Source organism: Hypomesus transpacificus, chromosome 17 (genome assembly GCF_021917145.1).
Source record: "Hypomesus transpacificus isolate Combined female chromosome 17, fHypTra1, whole genome shotgun sequence".
Lineage (NCBI taxonomy): Eukaryota > Metazoa > Chordata > Actinopteri > Osmeriformes > Osmeridae > Hypomesus > Hypomesus transpacificus.
In genome coordinates, this window is record NC_061076.1 from 85466 (window position 1) to 105933 (window position 20468).

Consider the following 20468-nt stretch of genomic DNA (forward strand, 5'->3'; position numbering starts at 1 on the left):
ACACGTCAAACACAGCTCAAACACATTGTAGCCTAGTCTGCGGTTGCTATAAACACACTGACCTGCTGCTGGAATAGAAAGTGACAACAGCAGTCTGTCGTTGCAATAAAACTCTATTCACGCAAGGAAAGGGCGAACACCCGGTCGGATTTACCGGCGTTAGATTTACTTAAGCCAGGTACATCGTGACAAAGAAGCTAAATCTGTCTGTAACCCTCTGCACACGTCTTCTGGAACCGCTAAAACTCACAGCTAGACTGCACTTCCCACTTAGCTGTTGCTGTTGTTGTTCAGGTCTTAAAATATATTTAAGATACAGACGACTTTGTATAGCCTACTGTTGAGAACGTGGATGCGGTTAAAGTAACGATATCCTACCTGTCTCAGTTCTTCACGTGTCGCTCGTTCCGTCCACACAGCGGTTGTCTTGGTGACATGACACAGGTGAGCCCCCCCCCCCCCCCCTTTTTTTTCAAGCTCCCCAGACTGCATCGATCAATTTGGTAACGCGCTAAAAGTGTCCAGAGACAACCCATTACTGATGTGACACTTCTTGATTTAACAATGACAGATGTTTCGCGGACAAGTCAGTGAAATCGACAAAGGAAGTATGAAGTGGCTTAATGGTGCATTTTTTCAATAAAACAATCGTTTGATACAAAGTTATGGGTTAGGATTAGTTTTAAATGACTTTGAGGGACAGGATGGGCAGTGAACTGCAGTCAACTACTGTCAAGCAAACTAATCACGTGCGCAATTCAAAGGAAAAAAAGAAAAATGCGTATACTTCGACATATTATGAGAACTGTTCAGTTTATTTCCGTGCTTTTCTGACATACGACAGTAACTCTCAAATGAAGTGAATACTCAGATGTTGCTATGGGTCACTTATACGATCCAAAGAGCTTATAACAAATGCATCACATACAGTATCATATAAAAAGAATCATATCAATTTAAACTGTACATTTTGTACATAGTGAAAATGTAACAAGATGTCCCCAAACAACTCTCAATGGAATAGCGCACACTTTTTGATGACATGCAAACCTTGCTCTTGTCAGGGTTAGAGGCAGGGACAGGGTTAGAGGCAGGGGAAGAGTCAAGGGTTAGAGGCAGGGAAGGGATTGGGCAGGGTTAGACGGAGGGCAGGGTAGAGGCAGGGGCAGGGTAGGGACAGGTAAATGCAGGGGTAGGGTGAAGGCAGTATCTGCACAAATAGGAGGGCCATACCACAACTGAGTCTCTGTCAATGATGTGCAATATAATCAAGATCAATTAAAAACGTTATTCACCTGTTATTCTGGATAATTAAGAAATAAGTACAAAATAAAAAACACTTTGGTATGGGGACTAGATAGAATGGCAATCAAAAAGAATTGGCTTGGTAACATCTGAATGACTTTCTGTTCTGCACATCTTAAAAGATAAAAATGATGAGATTACAAAAAATATGTGGTGAATGTAATACCAACAAACTCATCCACTTGCACACAGGGTGAGAAAGGATGATTGTGGTCAATTCACAACCGTTTCTGACATCACACATAAATAAGAATTTCATACAGAAGATCAGGATTTCCATCTAAGGCCAAAGCAGGACAAGCTAAACCTTTCTAAACATGCTCTGCATCTACAATCATTTCTACAGCCGTTTTGTGGAGTATACCATTGCTCATCTGGATGGCTACATTCTACATGAGTAAAAATGTCTTTAGAAGGATTCTCCCCATATGATCCAGGGGGGCTGTTAGGCCTGGGCACTGCTTACTGCACGCGCTCAGAGCTGCAGCTGGCCTCTTCAGGAAGTGAGAGGAAGCAGGAAGTGAGAGGAAGAGTAGGAAGTGAGAGGGACCAGGAAGTGAGAAGAAACAGGAAGTGAGAAGAAACAGGAAGTGAGATCAAAGAAGGGTGCAGGAAGTAAGAGGGAGTACGAAGTGATCATGTCGTCAGCTCCTCTACATTCAACATTCACTTGTGCTCCACATCTCTCTCCTCCTGGTGCATCTCTGTTTCCACGGCTGCCTGCCGCCCTGGGGCTAGCAGAGGAGGCGTGGGAGGGCGGTCAGCACGGACAGCCCCAAGCCCAGAGCCAAGCACCACACCTGGGGGTGCAGAAACCCACTGGAGCCCACGGCTGTGGAGGCAGAGGACCAACTTCAGTCACACTGACATGTAAGATGTGGATTTATACACATATATATATGTACAGTATGTACACAGAATATTCGCTGTTGTATATCTTGTTATGGGTATTGAAATATACCCATGTGACGTGGTTGTGACAGAAGCCTGCACGCACACAGACACCCTCTGTTGTAATGGTATCTTTGCTCTAAGGAGGTCAGGAGGTAATGTCTCCATCTCTCCTTACAGCAGCAAGATGTGAGGGTTTAAACACAGGAGAGGAGATGCAGGAGGAACAAATGTGTGTCTTGTATCGGTTTACAGAGTTCTAGAACACCAGGAGTTGTGTCTGTGGGCGTGTGTGTGTGTGTCTGTGTATTTGACATGTCTGTGTGTGTGAGTGTGTGTGTAGTTGACACGTGTGTGTGTAGTTGACGTGAGTGTCTCACCTCGACAGGTCTTGCCATCTCTCTGGAGCATCCCAGTCACACAGCTGCACACTGGCCCCGCTCCCTTACTGCTGCAGATCTGCTCACACCCTCCGTTACCCTGCTCGCACCAGTCAGACTCTGACACACACACACACACGTCAGAAACACACGTACGTGCATGTCAGAACACACAAACAGACATCAGAACTAGCACACACATAGACACTTTTACACACACACACACACACACACACGGATACACGCACATAGTACGAATACACACATACTATCACCTCAGCCTGTGTTTACCTCTCCTCCTGATGGGGCCCACAGACAGGATGTGCTCCTTGTGATCACTGTCCTCAGAGTACATTCTCCTGTTGTGTGGACAGTTCTGTAGACACACACACACAGTCATACAGATACACACTCCAATATGCATTAGGGTAATAGAGTATATGGTTAATACGGTGATACTAACAATGTACTATCAGTGAGAGAGGTAATAGTAGATGCTCACCACTTTGCAGGCGTTGGTCTCAGAGTCGCACAGAGACACGTCGCAGTGCAGGTGCACCTCGTCGTAGTCGCCGATGAACTTGAACACGGTGACGTGAAAGCGACAGGTGAGAGAGACGCCGTTCTCTGCCATGCCAATGGTGTTGTCTTTGATGTTGGGACACCTTTAGGACAGGAGAACTCTGTTCAAGCTGCAGGAATACCTCCAGCTTTCTAACCTCCTACCCCGATACCTTCCAACACCCTACCCTCCTACCTTCCAACACCCTACCCTCCTACCTTCCAACACCCTACCCTCCTACCTTCCAACACCTTACCCTCCTAACCTCCTACCTTCCAATACCCTACCCTCCTACCTTCCAACACCTTACCCTCCAACCCTCCTACCTTCCAACACCCTACCATCCTACCTTCCAACACCCTACTGTCCTACCTTCCAACACCCTACCCTCCTACCTTCCAACACCCTACCCTCCTACCTTCCAACACCCTACCCTCCTACCCTCCTACATTCCAACCTACCCTCTCTCAATGATGATGTATCTCAGCCGGTCACTGCTGTAGCGAGACGGCGTGGCCCAGCACATGTTGACGATGAGGATGAGCTGGTTCTCGTCCGCTCCCTCCACAAACACGCCCACAAACAGGATGTCCCTGGTGCTCAGGACTACCTCCCCCTCCCGGTACGGCTGCCGATAGGTAGAGTTCTTGTACAGGGCCATCTTGGTGATGAAGTTGCCCTCCTGGGTGGGCAGGGTTAGGTTGATCACACTGCAGAGGGGGACACAGATGAGGACATGATTGAGAATGTATATAGTTATATTGTATAGAACAGTGGTTCTCAACCCTAGTCCTCAGGGCATTCCCTGTCCTGCATGTTTTAGATGTTTCCCTGCTCCAACACACCTGATTCAAATGAATGGGTTGTTATCTAGTTATGCAGAAGCCTGTTAACGACCATTCATTTGAATCAGGTGTGTTGGAACAGGGAAATATCTAAAACATGCAGGACAGGGGTACTTAAGGACCAGGTTTGAGAACCACTGATATAGAATATTGGTCCAATTAGATACTGGTACTGGCTTCTTGCGAAAACAGAAAATCGTGAATTGTGGAATTATTTTACGTGCAGGTAAATCGTAATGGTCACGTGACCCATGGGTCATGTGATCCATCCTGTCAGGTGACCTGAGTGGTCATGTGATCCATCCTGTCAGGTGACCTGAGTGGTCATGTGATCCATCCTGTCAGGTGACCTGAGTGGTCATGTGGTGCCCCCCACCTGAGCATGGGTTTGAGCACGGTCTCCAGGGAGATCTTGAGGTCCAGTTCGTAGGCGCAGGAGAACTCGACATTGATAGTCTTGTCCCTGGTGATGACGTTGCCTGTGTTGTTAACGCTCTCGATCCACACCGTGTTCTTGTACAGTATGTGAGTGCCGTTCGACTGTGGGAAACAGGACAGGTGTTCAGAGAGGAACTCTACCCCCCCCACCACCCTCTCCGACCTGGACAATGAAGCCCCACTAACCCCCTCCTAACCTGGACAATTGAACCACAGTGTCCCTTGGTGTTGTTGATGTGGAAAGAGATGAAGTCTTCTCCTTCGATGCCGGGGCAGTGCTGGTCGTTGATGCGCACGTCTTCCCGCTCAAAGCCCAGCTGGAACAGCTTGCACTTGGAGATGGACACCTGCATCTGGGCGTGCTTACAGGTTACCTCAGCCTGCAGGATGTCATCCTCTCCTGATGGGTCAGGGGTCAGAGGTTAGGGTCATGGGGATGAGGTTAGGGTCATGGGGATGAGGTTAGGGTCAGGGGTCAGAGGTTAGGGTCATGGGGATGAGGTTAGGGTCAGGGGTCAGAGGTTAGGGTCATGGGGTCAAAGGTTAGGGTCGAGGGGATGAGGTTAGGTGGTTGGGGGTTAGGGTTATGGGCAGAGATGGTAGAGGTAACTAAAGACAAATATTTTGTTACTGTACTTCAGTAGATTTTTCTGGTATCAGTACTTCACTATATCTTTTTCTTTTTACTTCTTACATTTTCAAGCGTGGCTTGTTACTTTGATTGTATTCTGTATTTGGTGACATGATCATAAAAGTTTCCCAAACAAGTTTAAAAAATAAGATTAAAAAACAATGAACTGTTCTGTGTCGTATTGTGTGGATATAAATATTTTTGTTGAAGAAATATTTTCCAAAAAATGCTAAAAAAGGTTTCTTGAAAAACCAGAAACATGTTTGTGTCATGTTTGTTTATGATTCTTATTTTGAACAAAAAGGTTTGCATCATTGTTGAGTACTTAATGAGGACTCTAATGCACATAATTGTGGTCTGCTCTGCTTTACTCTACTCTAGGTTAAGGTCATGGGATGAAGTTAGGGTTATGGGGTTAAGGGTTAGGGTTTCAGGTTATGGAATTTAGGGGTTACATTCGAGCCACACCCACCCCCTGGGTTGCTAGGCAGCTCAGGGCAACCACAAAGATCTCCTCCGTTCTCCTGCTCGCAGGTGTTGTTGGTGCAGATCTCTCCTGCGCAGGGGTCATAGATCCATTCTGCTAAAGACACGTCCAAACACCATGTTAGCTGTCTCTGCCTTCCCATCAACCACCCCTGCATGCGTGTTACCTACGTTTAACCTGTTTACACGTCACAACCTGCTGGACTGAACCACCCTTCCCAAGCTGGGAGCCTGTCTTTACAGCACACCCCAGAATCTCTGCTTCTCTCTACCCTCCTCTCTGCCTCTCTCCAGGCTAGTGTCTTACATGCCTCAGCAGTGACCCTACATTAACATTCACATTTATTCATTTAGCAGACCTGTCCCCATCTTCTCCATACTAGTGCCCCCCCCCCCCTGTGATCTGCCCCCCCCTGTGATCTGCCCCCCCGCCATCCCCCCCTCCCTGCCCCTGTGATCTGCCCCCCCCCGGCCCCTGTGATCTGCCCCCCCCCTTACAGCAGTTCTCCTGGGTGATCCACTTGGTGGTGAGTGTTCCCAGGGAGCGGCAGGCTTCTGCGTAGGCCGCCAGCGAGCCGCACACCTGGGCCTTGCGGTGGTTGTAGCAGCCGTCCAGGTAGCAGGACTGGTAGAAGGGCCTTGGGTCCAGCAGGCCGTGGCAGGGCTGAAAGAAGCCCTTGGTCTGGGTCAGCTTCTGGCAGCCGTCCTCCCCCTGCAGCCCCAGCACGGCCGTGTTCTCACAGGACTGGGCCAGAGCCACGTACTGGGTCTCATCGCAGCTGTGGAGGGGGGGAGGGGGAGGAGGAGGAGGGGGAGAGGGGGGGGAGGAGGAGGAGGGGAGGGGGGAGATGAGAGGGGGGAGGAGAGGGGGAGGGGGGGGAGAGAGGAGAGGGGGTGTGGGGGAAGAGGGGGAGAGGAGGGGGAGGAGAAGAGAGGGGGTGAGAATACGAGGGATGAGAGGAAGACGGAGGAGAGGAAAGGATAGAAGAGACATGCAATCCCATCGTTATAGTATTCTGTAATACTGTAAAACCCTTGTTGCCCTACTAAAATGAAAATGGCACCCCAGTATATCTGCAAAACTCTAGATGCCCCTATGTCTCCTGTGTTCCCCCCTCACCTGTTCTGCATGCCGTTGGTCTTCCAGCTCTGTGCCAGCTCCAGCGCGCTGACGGCAGGCTTGCCCCTGGAGGTGATGAAGTCATCGCTGGGGTCCCCGTTGAAGTTGCCACACAGCCCACACACCTTGTTGTGCAGGCGAGGACCCATGGTGATGCTCAGGGTGTTGAAGCGATTGTAGCGCACCTGGGAGGACACAGACAACAAGAGAGAGAGGAAGCAGGAAGTTGGGGGAGAGGAAACAGGAAGTTAAAGGAAAGCGGGAGAAGGGAATTAGAGGTAAAGGAAGCAGGAAGTCAAAGGTAGAGGAAACAGGAAGTGAGAGACAGGGAGCAGGAAGTGACACTGTAAATCAAGTGAACCTTGAACCCAGGAGCTCACCTGGATGTCCAGCGGCGTGTCGATGACCAGGAAACCCTCTGCCGTGGACACGCGTGTCATCAGCCCCGTGACGAAGGGCACGGTCACCGGAGTCCCGTTCACCTGGGGAAGGATGGACAGGTGAGGGGAGGGGAGAGGAGAGGGGGTGTTCAGGCACAGGTGAGGTGAAGGGAGGGCAAATGAAGTGGGAGTTTTTGAGGGTCTGTTTGTGGACAGGTGAGGGGGACAGGTGAGGTGAAGGAAGAGGCTCCTCACCTTGACGGTGCTGCCAGAGATCAGGATGTTCTCCTCGTTGATGTACAGGTAAGCGTGGGAGATGGTGGTCAGGTTAGGCGTGCTCCACTTGTCGAAGTTGGCGATGAGCTGGAAGGAGAGGTCTGGCAGCTTGTGGCAGTTGGTGGACAGGACGAATGAGCAGGAGGCGGGCAAGCGCAGGGACGCCCCGTCGAAGGTCCTGAACACCCCTCCCCCAGACGCCACGCAGTGCTGGGAGCGCCGAGGGAAGCAGCCTCTCACCCCGTACCTCAGAGTACACTCCTCCTCCGCCTTGCAGCGCCGCGGGTCACACTGGACCAGGTTACGGCCGATGCACTGGCAGCGCTTGGTGCAGTCACTGTTCCAGAACAGCTGCTTCGACTGGGGTTAGGTTTAAAAGGGGTTCAGGGTTGGGGTAAAGAGGGGTCAGGGTTAGGGTCTGGGTCAGGTCATGGTTAGGGTCAAGGGTCAGGAGTCAGGCTCACCTCAAAGTACTTCCCGTCGGTGTAGCAACCACAGTTCTGGGGCAGGATGCAGCTCTTGCCGTTGAGGACAAAGCCGGGGTCGCACTGGCAGCCCTCCACACAGTCCGGGCTGCAGTCCCTCTGGCCACGTGCAGGGGCACACTGCGGCTGGCACACCGGCACACAGCTGGAGTAGTGGCTGTTAGCCGGGCAAGACAGGACTGGACACAACCAGAGGACCAATCACTCAATCAATGCATTTATCTATAGAGCATGTTTAAAACAACCATGGTTGACCAAAGTGCTGTACAGGAGGTGAAATGATTATAGCAGGAAGATAAAAGCATATCATGTGTAGATAATGTAGATAGAAGTACAGCAATGACAGGATAAAACAGCTCCCAATGCTTATAGGAATATTAAAAGCCAAAGAGATCGTCTACGTCTTCAAAGCAGACTGCTCATGTGACAGGAACAGAAGGACACCTGGACCCCAGGCGAGCAGGTGCTCGTCTGGGCCTGAATCGGAACCAATCAGCTGCTCACCACAGGGCGTGTCGATCCTCCAGCCAACCACGAGCAGCCCCTGGGTGTGGCAGGTGCTGGCGTACACCTGCAGCCAGTTGCAGATGGTGTCCCTGGCTCCCTGGTCCAGACAGGTGTCCTGCAGGCAGCTCTGGTAGAAGAACGCTGGCGCCACCTTGCTGTGGCAGCGGGCAAACACGCCCCCCCGGTCCACGATCAGCCCGCACAGCCTCACGGCCTCCGGCTCCACGAACACGTACAGCCCGTCGCCCACGTGGAAGCGCATGCCCACCTCGGCGCCCTCGTCTCCGTCGGAGTTGCCGTTGGCGACCAGGAGCGGGCCGTCTCCGGGGAGCCCCCTCTCCACCACGCCACAGCGCGGGCACGAGTCGCCGCACCCCACCTGGCAGAAGGAGTCCCTCTCGGCCCAGGCCATGCCCCAGTCGCTGGTGCTCAGCACGGGCGCGGAGAGAGGCAGGCCCTGGCACAGGCCACAGGTGCTGTTGTAGAGGCTGCGGGGCAGCGTGAGTAAGAGGAGGGTGTTCCAGTCGAAGGCCACCTTCAGCCCAAAGTCTGTCTCCAGCACCAGCTGTATGCCCAGGGAGGAGATGTTGATCTTGCCCGATCCCAGCTTCACGGGCATGTGCAGACGCTCTTTGTTCACCTGGGGAAGGCAAGATGTCGATTTAAAGGGCGGTCTCGTGTAGTGACTGAGGTGGGTGTGTGTGTGTGGTAAGGTATATGATTGTTCGTATGTGCTTGTGTGTGTGTGTTAGGGCATTTGGGTGTGTTGTGTTTGTGTGAATGTTAGGGCACCTGTGTGTGTGTGTGTGAGTGTTAGGGCATGTGTGTGTGTGTGTGTGTGTGTGTGTGTGTGTATGTGTGTGTGTGTGTGTGTGTGAGGTATGTAGGCTGTGTGTAGACGGCTGGAGGTAGCTGGTTTCTGGCCCTCTTCAGATCTTTGGGTTGGTTTGTGAAGCCATTCCAAAATGTCACTCAGGTTAAGCTTTCTTCTGAGCTCAATCCAGTCTGATAAAAGATGCCGATTGAAATAAGATCCACCTTAAGCCAATCAAAGAGGAATCCAGTCTTTCCTCTGTTATTCTATCGGCTTGATTAGAAATAACTCCCTCCTCACACATTCAACAGCCGTGACCTTCACAAGTCATCAGTCGTACCTTTTCCGTGGAGGGAAAAGTACTTATTGAAATGAAAAGGTGCCCGAACACATGTTGGAATGTTTCTAATAAATTCTCTGATGAAAAGTGAGCATGTTCTCTCTGGTTCTCCTTCCTTCTCCCTTTTTGACCCATTTCTTCTTCTAAATTAACTATTTCTTCTCCCAAACAATTTCTTCTCCTACACAAATCATTTCTTCTCCTAAATGAAAACCATTTCACAGCATGGATCAGTCCCATTCCCCTGCCCTCCTCCCTCCTCACCACACTCCCCATACTGCCCTCCTCACCACACTCACCATACTGCCCTCCTCCAACCCCACCATACTGCCCTCCTCCAACCCCACCATACTGCCCTCCTCACCACACTCAGCATACTGCCCTCCTCACCACACTCAGCATACTGCCCTCCTCACCACACTCACCATACTGCCCTCCTCCCCATACTGCCCTCCTCACCACACTCACCGTAACAGTGTGTTTGTAGCTCCGAGACACCTCGATCTCAAAGTCGTACACGTCCAGGACGAACCCCCTCACCCAGATGGCCTGGCCAGTGTCTCTCTGCTCGTTGCGGGCCATGAGTTTGAATTCAGGAAAGGAGCTGGAGGTCCCAGCCCTAAACTGGTCCCCGTCCTCCTCCGCCTGCCCCTCCCTGCCCCCGCAAGACGTGGTAGCCAGCCTCAGGGTGCAGGAGCTCTGCAGCTCAAAGGGCACCCCGCCGAACGGCAGGAAGTGGCTGTAGCCGGCGGCAACGCAGATAGCCTCGGTGCGGGGCTGGCAGAAGAAGAGGCCGTCCGTCTCCTGGCAGAAGTCCTGGGGCGCGCAGGGCGCCAGCACGCAGGACACGCTGTTGTCCGAGCCGTTGCAGAAGCATCGTTCCTGGCACTCCCAGTCGGTCCAGAAGGTCTGGTTGGTGTCCAGCTGGTGTCCCTGACTGACACAGCCACAGTCACTCCTAGCCACACAGAGGCCCTCTCTCAGAGCGAAGCCCTCCTCGCACTGGCAGCCCTCCTGGCAGGGCAGGGGGCAGGGATCCTCCGCCGGCAGGTCCAGGTTGGCGCAGGTTAGGGGACACGCGTGGGTGCACTCGTCAAAGTGGCTGTTCTCGGGGCAGGGGAGGGCTGGAGGGAGACGAAGGGAGAGAGAGGAGGGGACGGGAGGGGGGAGAGAAGTGGAGAAAAAAAAGTCAAAGATGACTGCTATGAGTCTTTAAAAACAAGGTTTTTATAGAAATGTTACAGCCTAGTCTGAGCGAATGCCCATGTCTCCTAGCCCATGCATGTCTCCTCCCTCCTCTCTCCTCCCTCCTCCCTCCTCCCTCCTCTCTCCTCCCTCCTCTCTCCTCCCTCCTCCCTCCCCTCTCCTCTCTCCTCCCTCCTCCCTCCTCTCTCCTCCCTCCTGTCTCCTCTCTCCTCCCTCCTCTCTCCTCCCTCCTGTCTCCTCTCTCCTCCCTCCTGTCTCCTCTCTCTTAGCCCTGAGGTGTCATCTCTACTCACGGCAGTTGGTGGCGCTCCTCCAGGGTGCAAGGCCCACCTGAGCGTCTTGGCAGGCGGAGGCGTAGGCCTGCAGTGAGGAGCACAGGGCGGAGCGGTTCCCCTCCTTCACGCACATGTTGTACAGGCAGTTCCTGAAGAACGGGGAGGGGTTGACGGCCGCGTGGCACACCAGGAAGGAGCTGTTCCCCGGGTCGTTGATGTTGCCGCACATCCAGGAGCTCTGGTACAGCCTGAGGTCGGTGCACATGCGGTACAGGTCATCACAGTCGCCGTTGCAAGTGAGGTCGTCGGCGATGGCGCGCCAGCCGTCGGTGAAGAGCTCGACGGACTCGGCCAGGCGCCCGTTGGGCAGACGCAGATCGTCGCTGGCGTTGCCGTTGAAGACGCCGCACAGGCCGCAGGTGGCGTTGAAGAAGAGTGTGGACAGGCTGATGTTGAGGAAGCCCTGGCGCGTGTAGCGGACGCGGAGCAGGCCGTTGGATTCCACCACCGTGGCGTTGCCGTGGGCGCGGTAGATCATCAGGGTGTCCAGGGGGTGGATGTAGGGCAGCAAGACCGGCTCTCCGTTCAGCTGGGAGGAGGCAACATGCAACACTCTCATTCAAAAGGAAGGAATTGTTGTTTTTATTGATATACTTTTTACGTTTTTTGATACTCGAATAAAGATGAGTATCCCCCCTCACCCAGGCCCCCTCGTGCCCCGCCCCCCCCCCCCCGGCTACTTCCCACTTCACACGTCTGACCACTGACCTTCACAATGTCGAAGTCGGAGCCTCCCATCTGGGCCTCCAGGTTGGCGACCCGCACCACCACGGGTCTGAGCCAGGTCGGCCCCTTGTTGGCCAGCCGCCGGCCCATCTTCACCTCCACCGCCGACACGTTGGGCGGCGCCGCGCCGCAGCTTCTCAGCAAGTAGTAGGAGTTGTCGTCCTGGAAGGGCAGGGAGGCTCCGTCGAAGGAGGCCAGCACCTGACTCTGCCCCAGCGAGCAGGACCCCTCCCTGCGAGGGTAGCAGCCCAAGAGGCCCAGCTCAGCCCCGCACACCTCCCCCTCCCGGCACGAGTCGTTAAAGCAGGCGATCTCCCCGGCCTGCCCGCACACGCAGCGCAGGGAACACTCCCCGACCTCGCCGCCCGGCCCCGCCCAGAAGGTGGCGTTCAGGTGGTGGTAGAGGCCGTCTCGTTCGCAGCCGCACTGGTCGCGGCGTACGCAGCGGCTGCCGCTCAGGACGTGGTCGGGGTCGCACTGGCAGCCCTCCGTGCAGGGGTGAGCACAGTACAGGTGAGCCGTCAGGTCTGAGCAGGAGGCGGGACAGGCGCTGGTGCACACCTGGTATTGGCTGGATGCTGGGCACGTCAGGGCTGGTGACCAATCAGGAAGAGAGACGGGAGGTTAGATGAAAAAGGGGGCGGGCCTATGGGATGTCTCAGGAACAGAATACGGTGTATGTGGAGTAATGCTTAAGGTGGGTTAAGGTTAAGGGATATTCAGGAGAAGGGTTAAGTTATAGGGTAAGTCAGGGTTAAGGTAAGAGCGACAGAATACTGTGTAAGTAAAGAAGTGCGTTAAGGTTGAGTAGGTTATATTATTTAGGGTTTGAGTAAGTTAAGGTTAGGGTTAGGGACTTGACGAGCCCACGACTCACCACAGAAGGTGCGTGTTCTCCAGGGTCGTATAGTGACTCCGAGGGCCTGGCAGGCCAGAGCGTACGCCTGGATGGCTTGGCACAGCGTGGTGATGTTGTCCCTGTTGCTGCACATGTCGTACACGCAGCTGTACACGAACGCCGTGGGGTCCACTACCGCCCTGCAGTCCCGGAACGGCCCGTCCGTCTTGTTGATGAGGCCGCAGTAGTCCGAGCGGAAGTAGAACGCCTCGGTGGCCGGTTCGCACAGGCTGCAGTTCTGGGCGCAGCCGTCCGTGCATCGCCAGTCTGCGTCCTCCGCCCTCCAGCTGCCGCCCAGCTCCACCACGCTCTCAGCCAGCGTGCCGTCGGGAAGCACCGGGTCGTCCGCGGGGTCGTCGTTGTAGTTGCCGCACAGGCCGCAGGTGTTGTTGAAGTAGGAGCTGGGGAGGGAGATGGAGGCGTAGTGCTGCCCGTCGTACGTCACCAGGAGACCAAAGTCAGTTTCCAAGGCTACGGCCACGCCGGATTGGTACACCTTCACGGCGCCGAGCTGGAGCTGGACAGGCAGAGTCTTTATCAGCCCGTCCACCTGAACACAGAGAATAGGGTTATCACTCTGTCCACCTGAACACAGAGAATACTGAGTTATCACTCTGTCCACCTGAACACAGAGAATAGGGTTATCACTCTGTCCACCTGAACACAGAGAATACTGAGTTATCACTCTGTCCACCTGAACACAGAGAATACAAAGTTATCACTCTGTCCACCCAAACACAGAGAATACAGGGTTATCACTCTGTCCACCTGAACACAGAGAATACAGAGTTATCACTCTGTCCACCTGAACACAGAGAATACAGGGTTATCACTCTGTCCACATGAACACAGAGAATACAGAGTTATCAGCCCGTCCACCTGAACACAGAGAATACAGTTATCACTCTGTCCACCTTAACACAGACAATACAGTTATCACTCTGTCCACCTGAACACAGAGAATACAGTTATCACTCTGTCCACCTGAACATGCACTGTTCACACACCGCTTTGGATTACAGCGCCTGATATTGTATACAGGGTATACAATATCACTATATAGTACATGCATGTGTCCGTTGTCATGGTGATCCCTTGTGATGGTCCCGCCCCCTCGGCAGCAGCCCCGCCCTCCTCACCTGCACGGTCCCCGGGGAGCCCTTGGGCAGGGTGACGCGGTGGCCGTACACCTCCACGGTCACGTCGCGGAGCCAGGACACGGTGGCCATGCCGCGGTTCTCGTTCTTAGCCTCCACGCTGAAGAAGGGCAGGCCGGCAACTTCCCAGCACGGCCGGGCCAGCAGGTAGGAGCACGTGCCCTGGAAGTGGTACAGGAAGCCGTCGAAGGTGTGGTAATGCGGGTCCCCGAACACCACACAGGTGCTGGTGCGGGTGGGCTGGCAGTAGAAGGCGCCCTCCTGCTGCTCGCACGTCTCCAGCTGCCCGCAGGGGGCCTCCTGGCACGACACCTGGTTATCCAGGTCCAGACAGCGGCATCGCTGGGAACACTGGTCCGACAGCCAGAAGATCTCCCCTCGACGGTAGTAGCGCCCTGGGAAGAGGGACCTACGGCATGAGCTCCGTACTGGGACTAGGGATGAGGATGTTGTTAAGTCTGATAACAGGCTCAGGTCAGCTGATACCGTTAAAGCTGCAGCCGTTGGCCGGATCGATCAGGTCAGTGTCCACCCTGAAGAGCCAGCGCCCAGGCAGGTTGACGTTGGTGGTCTGCTCCATGTTTACCACGTCGTTGGACCGCGACCCCGGCAGGTTGAAGAAATGTCCGATATCGCCTCCGTTAAAGCCTGACTGGAGAGGGTGGAAGGGGAGGGAAACAATGGGTCAGGAAATCGGCACACCACATTTGTGTCCCACGTCCAGCCGTCTTCCACCCCCGGTGCAGGGTGTCCCTACCTGTGCTGTCGTACCCCCCAGCCCCGTGAGCGGGTCCCCCCCACTGGCTGTGCCCGTGCTCCAGTTGATCTCCCCGTAGTTGAACATGGAAAAGTAAGCCGCCCCGTCTGAGATCAGCGCCGTCTGGAACGTGTTCACCTGCACACAGGATGCACCGCCCGACGTCACACATGCTCATCCCCTGAACATGAAACATGAACAGGGGAGAGGAGAGGAGAGGAGAGGAGAGGAGAGGAGAGGAGAGGAGAGGAGAGGAGAGGAGAGGAGAGGAGAGGAGAGGAGAGGAGAGGAGAGGAGAGGAGAGGAGAGGGGGGGAGAGGAGAGGAGGGGAGAGGAGAGGAGGGGAGAGGAGAGGAAGGGGAGTAAGCATTTTACCGGTGTGGTCTGGCTGCCTCCGTAGAACGTGACCTGGTGCCAGGTAGCAATAAAGACCCAGGTGGCGGTGAACGTGGGAAGGTTCTGGAAGTATTTCCGGACATCTTGCGTGACCCTCTCCAGCAGCTGAGGCTCGGTGGACTCCCGGTAGAAGACGTCTCCACGGATACCGTTGTGCACGTCTGCCCAGAGCGGAGCGATGAAGGAGCGACTGTCGCTGAGAGGAAAGGCCTCGGGGGTGAACTGGCTCACCTGAACGTTGAACGAGATCACGCCGTTGTTGTTGACCTGAGGGGAAGACAAGCTGCTGTTAAACACAATGGAAATACACTCCGGAGGGTCGACAGGCTGAGAGCATTCCAATCCAGTTCCTCTATTAATTTAACCGGGAAATTTAGTCGCAGTATGTAAGCATATTTTTAAAAAAAAATCTATTCCACACAACCACAAACCCCATACATTCCAGCTAACACACCCCTAACTACAACCCTACCTGATCTACAAGGTGAATGATCTCTGGAAGAACTCATTAATAAAGTGATAAGATAAAGCTGGTGATGAAGAGAGGAGAATGAGGACGAGAGCTCACGTAGATGGACCGGTAGGGGACGTTGAAGAAGACAAACGGCATGAGGAGAATGATTTCAGTTGAACTGCCGTCGTCCATCTTAGGGGTTTCCAGGTCCCTGTGGGCTGGTCCATAGGGGTAGAGGATGTCCTGAGAACTGTCTGGAGGAGGAGAGAAGGAGGGGGAGAGGAGGAGGAGAGGAGGAGGGGAGGAGGAGGAGAGGGAGGAGGAGAGGGAGGAGGAGAGGGAGGAGGGGAGGAGAGGAGGGAGGAGGGGAGAAGGAGGGGGAGAGGAGGAAGGAGAGGAGGAGAGGAGGAGAGGAGGGAGGAGGGGAGGAGAGGAGGGAGGAGGGGAGAAGGAGGGGGAGAGGAGGAAGGAGAGGAGGAGGAGAGGAGGAGGGGAGGGAGGAGGGGAGGAGAGGAGGAAGAAGAGGAGAAGGAGGGGGAGAGGAAGGAGGAGGGGAGAAGGAGAAAAAGGAGGAGAGGAGGAAGGGAAGGAGAATGAGAGGAGGAGAGGAGGAAGAAGAGGAGGAGGAGAGGAGAGGAGGGGAGGAGAGGAGGGGAGAAAGAGGGGGAGAGGAGGAAGGAGAGGAGGAGGAGAGGAGGAGGAGAGGGAGGAGGGAAGGGAGGAGGGGAGGAGAGGAGGGAGGAGGAGGAGAGGGAGAAGGGAAGGAGAGGAGAGAGGAGGGGAGAAGGAGGGGGAGAGGAAGGAGGAGGGGAGAAGGAGAGGAAGGAGGAGAAGAGGAAGGAAAGGAGAATGACAGGAGGAGGGGAGGAGAGGAGGAAGAAGAGGAGGAGAGGAGGGAGGAGGGGGAGAGGAAGGAGGAGAGAGAAGAAGAGAGGGAGAGGAAGGAGAGAGGAGGAAGGATAGCAGGAGTCAGTGAAGCGAACCCCAGCCCTAACTCTAGCCCACACACACCTTGAGGGTGAGTGATCATCAGGTCACTTGATACATTATTAACTGAGATTTCAGAGAGGATCAGATAAGATCAATGCTGTTTGTTTTAGCAGAGTGAAGAATACGAGGTATTGACTGGAAGGGTGCTCAGATATCACAGGAATGGAAGGCTTTGCCCCAGACTGAAGAGAGATTACTCTCTCATGTCTGTGTATTGGAGAAAACACTGTAACTGTAACCACTGCAGCGAGTGTAGACTGGGACCAGAGGAAACTTGCTTACCTCCTTTCTGAACAACAACAGCAAGGAGGTGGAGCAGAATGACTGGAGTGACTGGCCTCAGCATCCTGGGGGGAGAAACAGAGAGGGAGAGAAGATGGCCAGATGGATGGAGCATCACTCGAGAGCCTGCTGTGCCACTCAGGAAGAGGAGGCACTTCAGATGCCACATCGGGCTGCACTGTACTATATCATTTTGAGATGTTATCATTGCATTGTAGCTCTGTACTGTGCCTGGTAGCTGAGATTAAGACAAACTTTATTGTCCTTAACTTCAGTGGGGTGTAGGGCTGTGTTAGGTGTAGGGCTATGTGGGGTGTAGGGCCAATTGTAAATGCCAAAGGGTAAAAGTGAGTCACGGCCAGTTTCTCATAAAACGACGCAGACAAGAGCAGGGCTCCAGCGCTCCAGAGGGCCAGAGGGCCTTACGACACATAACTGCTTTAAGATCCGTCTCCCTGTTGTCCCCCAGGACCCCCGGCCCCAACCCCTCGCCCCAGCACTGTTAGACGAGCCCTGAAAAGACCCCATTATGCCGTTAGGAACAATGTGGGAGGATCACATTCGCCTTGCGACTCCCGTGTGAGTTCACCATGGAAGGGTCCTCCTGGTGCCAGGGTTCCCCCGCCCCCCAGCCCCACTCCCCTTCACCCTCAGAGACCCAGCTTGCCTGGGACCTCATTACCACCTCTGTTTAAGAGCCTTGTTGCCCAGGAGGGGGCGGAGGGGCCTTGTGGCACCAAGGGGGGGGGGGGCATTAACAGAGGGCCGCTAATGGCTTTAATCGAGCACGTGAGGGTGCCAGGACCCCCGGGAGGCTGATAGTCTTGGATAGCTGCCCATGGCCGAGCCTGAACATAAAGCCAAGTGGACGGACTAGACGGCTGATGTGGATTAGGGTGATGAGGAACGTGCTGTAGTTAGACTCTCCTCATCCTCTCTGCCTCCTCTGCGGCTGATGTTTCAGTTCAGCTGTTCGGTGGAATGTTAATCCACTGGTAATTTGCATACGGAATAAAGCATTCCAACTCCAGTTCACCTCATAGGTGATGAGATTAGATTAGATTATTCCATTTATAAAACAGTTCTTTTTAACAAGATATATCTCTGAAATGCTTCGCAGCAACGTCAAGTCAATCCAGTATTTCTCTCTCAAATCTTCACGTCTTTTAAGTAGTTTGATGACCTAATGAGCTGGGGTTAGGTGACTGTAGATTATCATGCTAAAGTCATCAACCAGGCAGCACAGATTAGCAGCAATGCTCAGATTAGCACTACACCTGGTCTGACTGCTTCAGATTGGCACCACAGTTGGTGTGACTGTTTCAGATTAGCACCAACGCTGTAGCCACATTTGATCTGACAGGCATTGAGCCAGGCGTGTTGCAGAGCCATTTAGATAAACGCCATTGTCTAACACAAAGGCCCCTGGTAACAGACTCTCTCCAGAGACGTCGATGAGCAAGACAGTCCTACAAAACACAGGAAGGTCTTCATCTGGCAGACGCTCTAAACTGACAGACAGGAGCGGATTCAAACCTGCGATGTTCATCTGTAGTCAGTTCATCTGTTCCCTGAGCTAAACCCATCCTAATGATCTTCATCATAGCTGTACACATCCCCACATAAAATGAAGGGCAGCCTATCAACCAACAGTTACAGGAGGTAACACAAAGGCAGAGTGAACTGTTAAAGAATATCCTATTAACTGCTCATATTAATTTGGTGAATAAAACAAGAAATCACAAACATATATCCAGCAAGGACACCCATCTTTCTCTAGCTGTAACCAGTGTCACAAAAGCCAACATGACACAAAACATACAATATTACGGTGTCACATACTAAATGACAGTGTTACATACTAAATGACGGTGTTACATATTACATTATAGTGCTATCAGAAGGCTTTTCTGTCCTGTCAGCTGCGTTTTCCAGCTGCGCTTCTGTCACGCATCGCATTCTCTCACACAGGTAGGAGAAACCTGGCTCGTTATGAGCTCCAGGTGCCTTCACCTGTCCATGGGTGGTGCACCTGCCTGACAGAAACACACAGAAGCAGACAGAAGCAGACAGACAGACAGACGGACGGATGGAGAGACAACTCACCTGCTTTCAGTACACACACATGCAGCGCCTCACCACGTTCACCAGCCTGCCTCCAGTACACAGCTAGCTTCCATCCAACAGGGAAACATCCAGAGTTTAAAAGGGGTGAAGGAGGACTGAGGGGAAGGTGGTTGAGCCGATGAGAGGGGAGGGGGGAGGAGGAGGGGGGTCTCAGCAGTGGAACACTTCCTCGTCCACTTACGCAGGATTACAGTTAATAACCGGTCCCAGAAAGAGACAAAAGTCCTCGCCCAGGGCGTCCGCGGGATTTGAAACAAGCAGCGAGAGGTTTCCTTCTCAGTGGACACAGGGCAGCCCGTGTGGAAGCTTGGGTAGAGAGGCTGGTGCTCACTTCACCAGGGGGGTAGTGTTCAACTTAATCTGAGATCCGTGTTTGGGGAGAGGGTTGGTGGATAGGGTGGGGAACAGAGTGAACGGAGAGAGAGAGGGAGAGAGACTATGTAGGACAAAGAGAGAGAGACGGAGAGGGGGGAACTATGTAGCATAGAGAGAGGCTGTGTCTGAGTGAGAGAGAGACTGTAAGAGAGATAGGGTAAGAGAGATAGGCTGTAGGAGAGAGTGGGAGAGAGGGATAGAGATTATGTAGGAGAAAGAGGGACCGACTATGTAGCATAGAGATAAAGGGAGAGAGGGACTATGTAGACACCTATGTACCAGAGAGAGAGAGAGAGAGAGAGAGAGAGAGAGAGAGAGAGAGAGAGAGAGAGAGAGAGAGAGAGAGAGAGAGAGAGAGAGAGAGAGAGAGAGAGAGAGAGAGAGAGAGAGAGAGAGAGAGAGAGAGAGAGAGAGAGAGAGAGAGAGGGACTATGTAGGAGAGAGTGAAAAAGACAGAGGGAGAGAGTGAGAGGAGAAAGACTATTAGATGAAGTGGGGGGAGAGTGAATAAAGAAAAGCTCTGGAAATGGACAAACAATAAAGGTAAACACTGCTAATAGATAGTATCTTCCCCCAGGCAGAGGGTGAGACGGTGTGTGTAGAGTGAGTCTTGAGGCAGGTGTATACAGGTGTGTGTGAACAGTGTGTGCAGATGTCCACTCTGTACAGCTTTCCAACTGAGCGCTCCGACAAGTCAAAGCAATGCATTATGGGGCATTTATTGACAAAAAACAGAGAGAGAGAGAGACACACACTAAAACCCTGGTTTTCAAAGACCTGGGCGGATAGAATTACAGAATTAACATGAGTCACTTTGGATCCACTGTGACTTTCCTTTAATTAGAGACCTCCTTATGGACTCACAACACACTTCATTACCATAGATCCTGGAGAGATTAGGGTGGGGAAATCACAGGTGGATCCATGCCGATAGCGTCTGGGAAGGAGAAGAGAGTCAGGCGGGTCTTTGTCAAGGTAAGGACAGTGGAGTAACTAGAGAGGGCGGGGTGGGACGCGTGAAAGGCTGTGGACCCTGGTCTCCTATTGACCAGTGAAGGAGGTCTCAGTGGAGGATTCTTTTACACCTCTCAGGCCTTGTTGTGTAAATGCACACATGCTCTTAACCCACTGGTGAAAGAGAGACACGCACAAAGGGAGACAAAAAAAACAACACGATCCCAGCAGGACAGAATCATCTCGTTCCGGAGACAGCGTTTTTCGGGAAGGCGATGAGGATGGAGAAGTGAGGGAGATTGAGATGAGACGATAGTCGTGATTTCTCCCTTCTCTTCCCACTCGCAAACA

The 20468-nt window shown here is 53.2% G+C and overlaps 1 protein-coding gene across 1 annotated transcript; it reads right to left on the reverse strand.

Annotated features, from left to right (window-relative positions):
- Positions 1-923: 923 nt before the first annotated feature.
- Positions 924-18835, reverse strand: tecta (tectorin alpha). Its single transcript, XM_047037349.1, has 26 exons — positions 18768-18835; positions 16662-16726; positions 15504-15643; positions 14915-15202; positions 14540-14677; positions 14269-14434; positions 13765-14177; positions 12605-13175; positions 11710-12320; positions 10960-11530; positions 9929-10584; positions 8650-8946; positions 8304-8526; positions 7779-7978; positions 7294-7674; positions 7039-7140; positions 6658-6843; positions 6037-6331; positions 5525-5635; positions 4619-4821; positions 4360-4523; positions 3600-3848; positions 3079-3241; positions 2868-2952; positions 2577-2696; positions 924-2137 (listed from the first exon to the last, which is right to left on the reverse strand). The coding sequence occupies exons 2-26, from the start codon at positions 16723-16725 to the stop codon at positions 2040-2042; spliced, it is 6495 nt and encodes a 2164-aa protein (XP_046893305.1). The 5' UTR covers position 16726; positions 18768-18835; the 3' UTR covers positions 924-2039.
- Positions 18836-20468: the final 1633 nt, after the last annotated feature.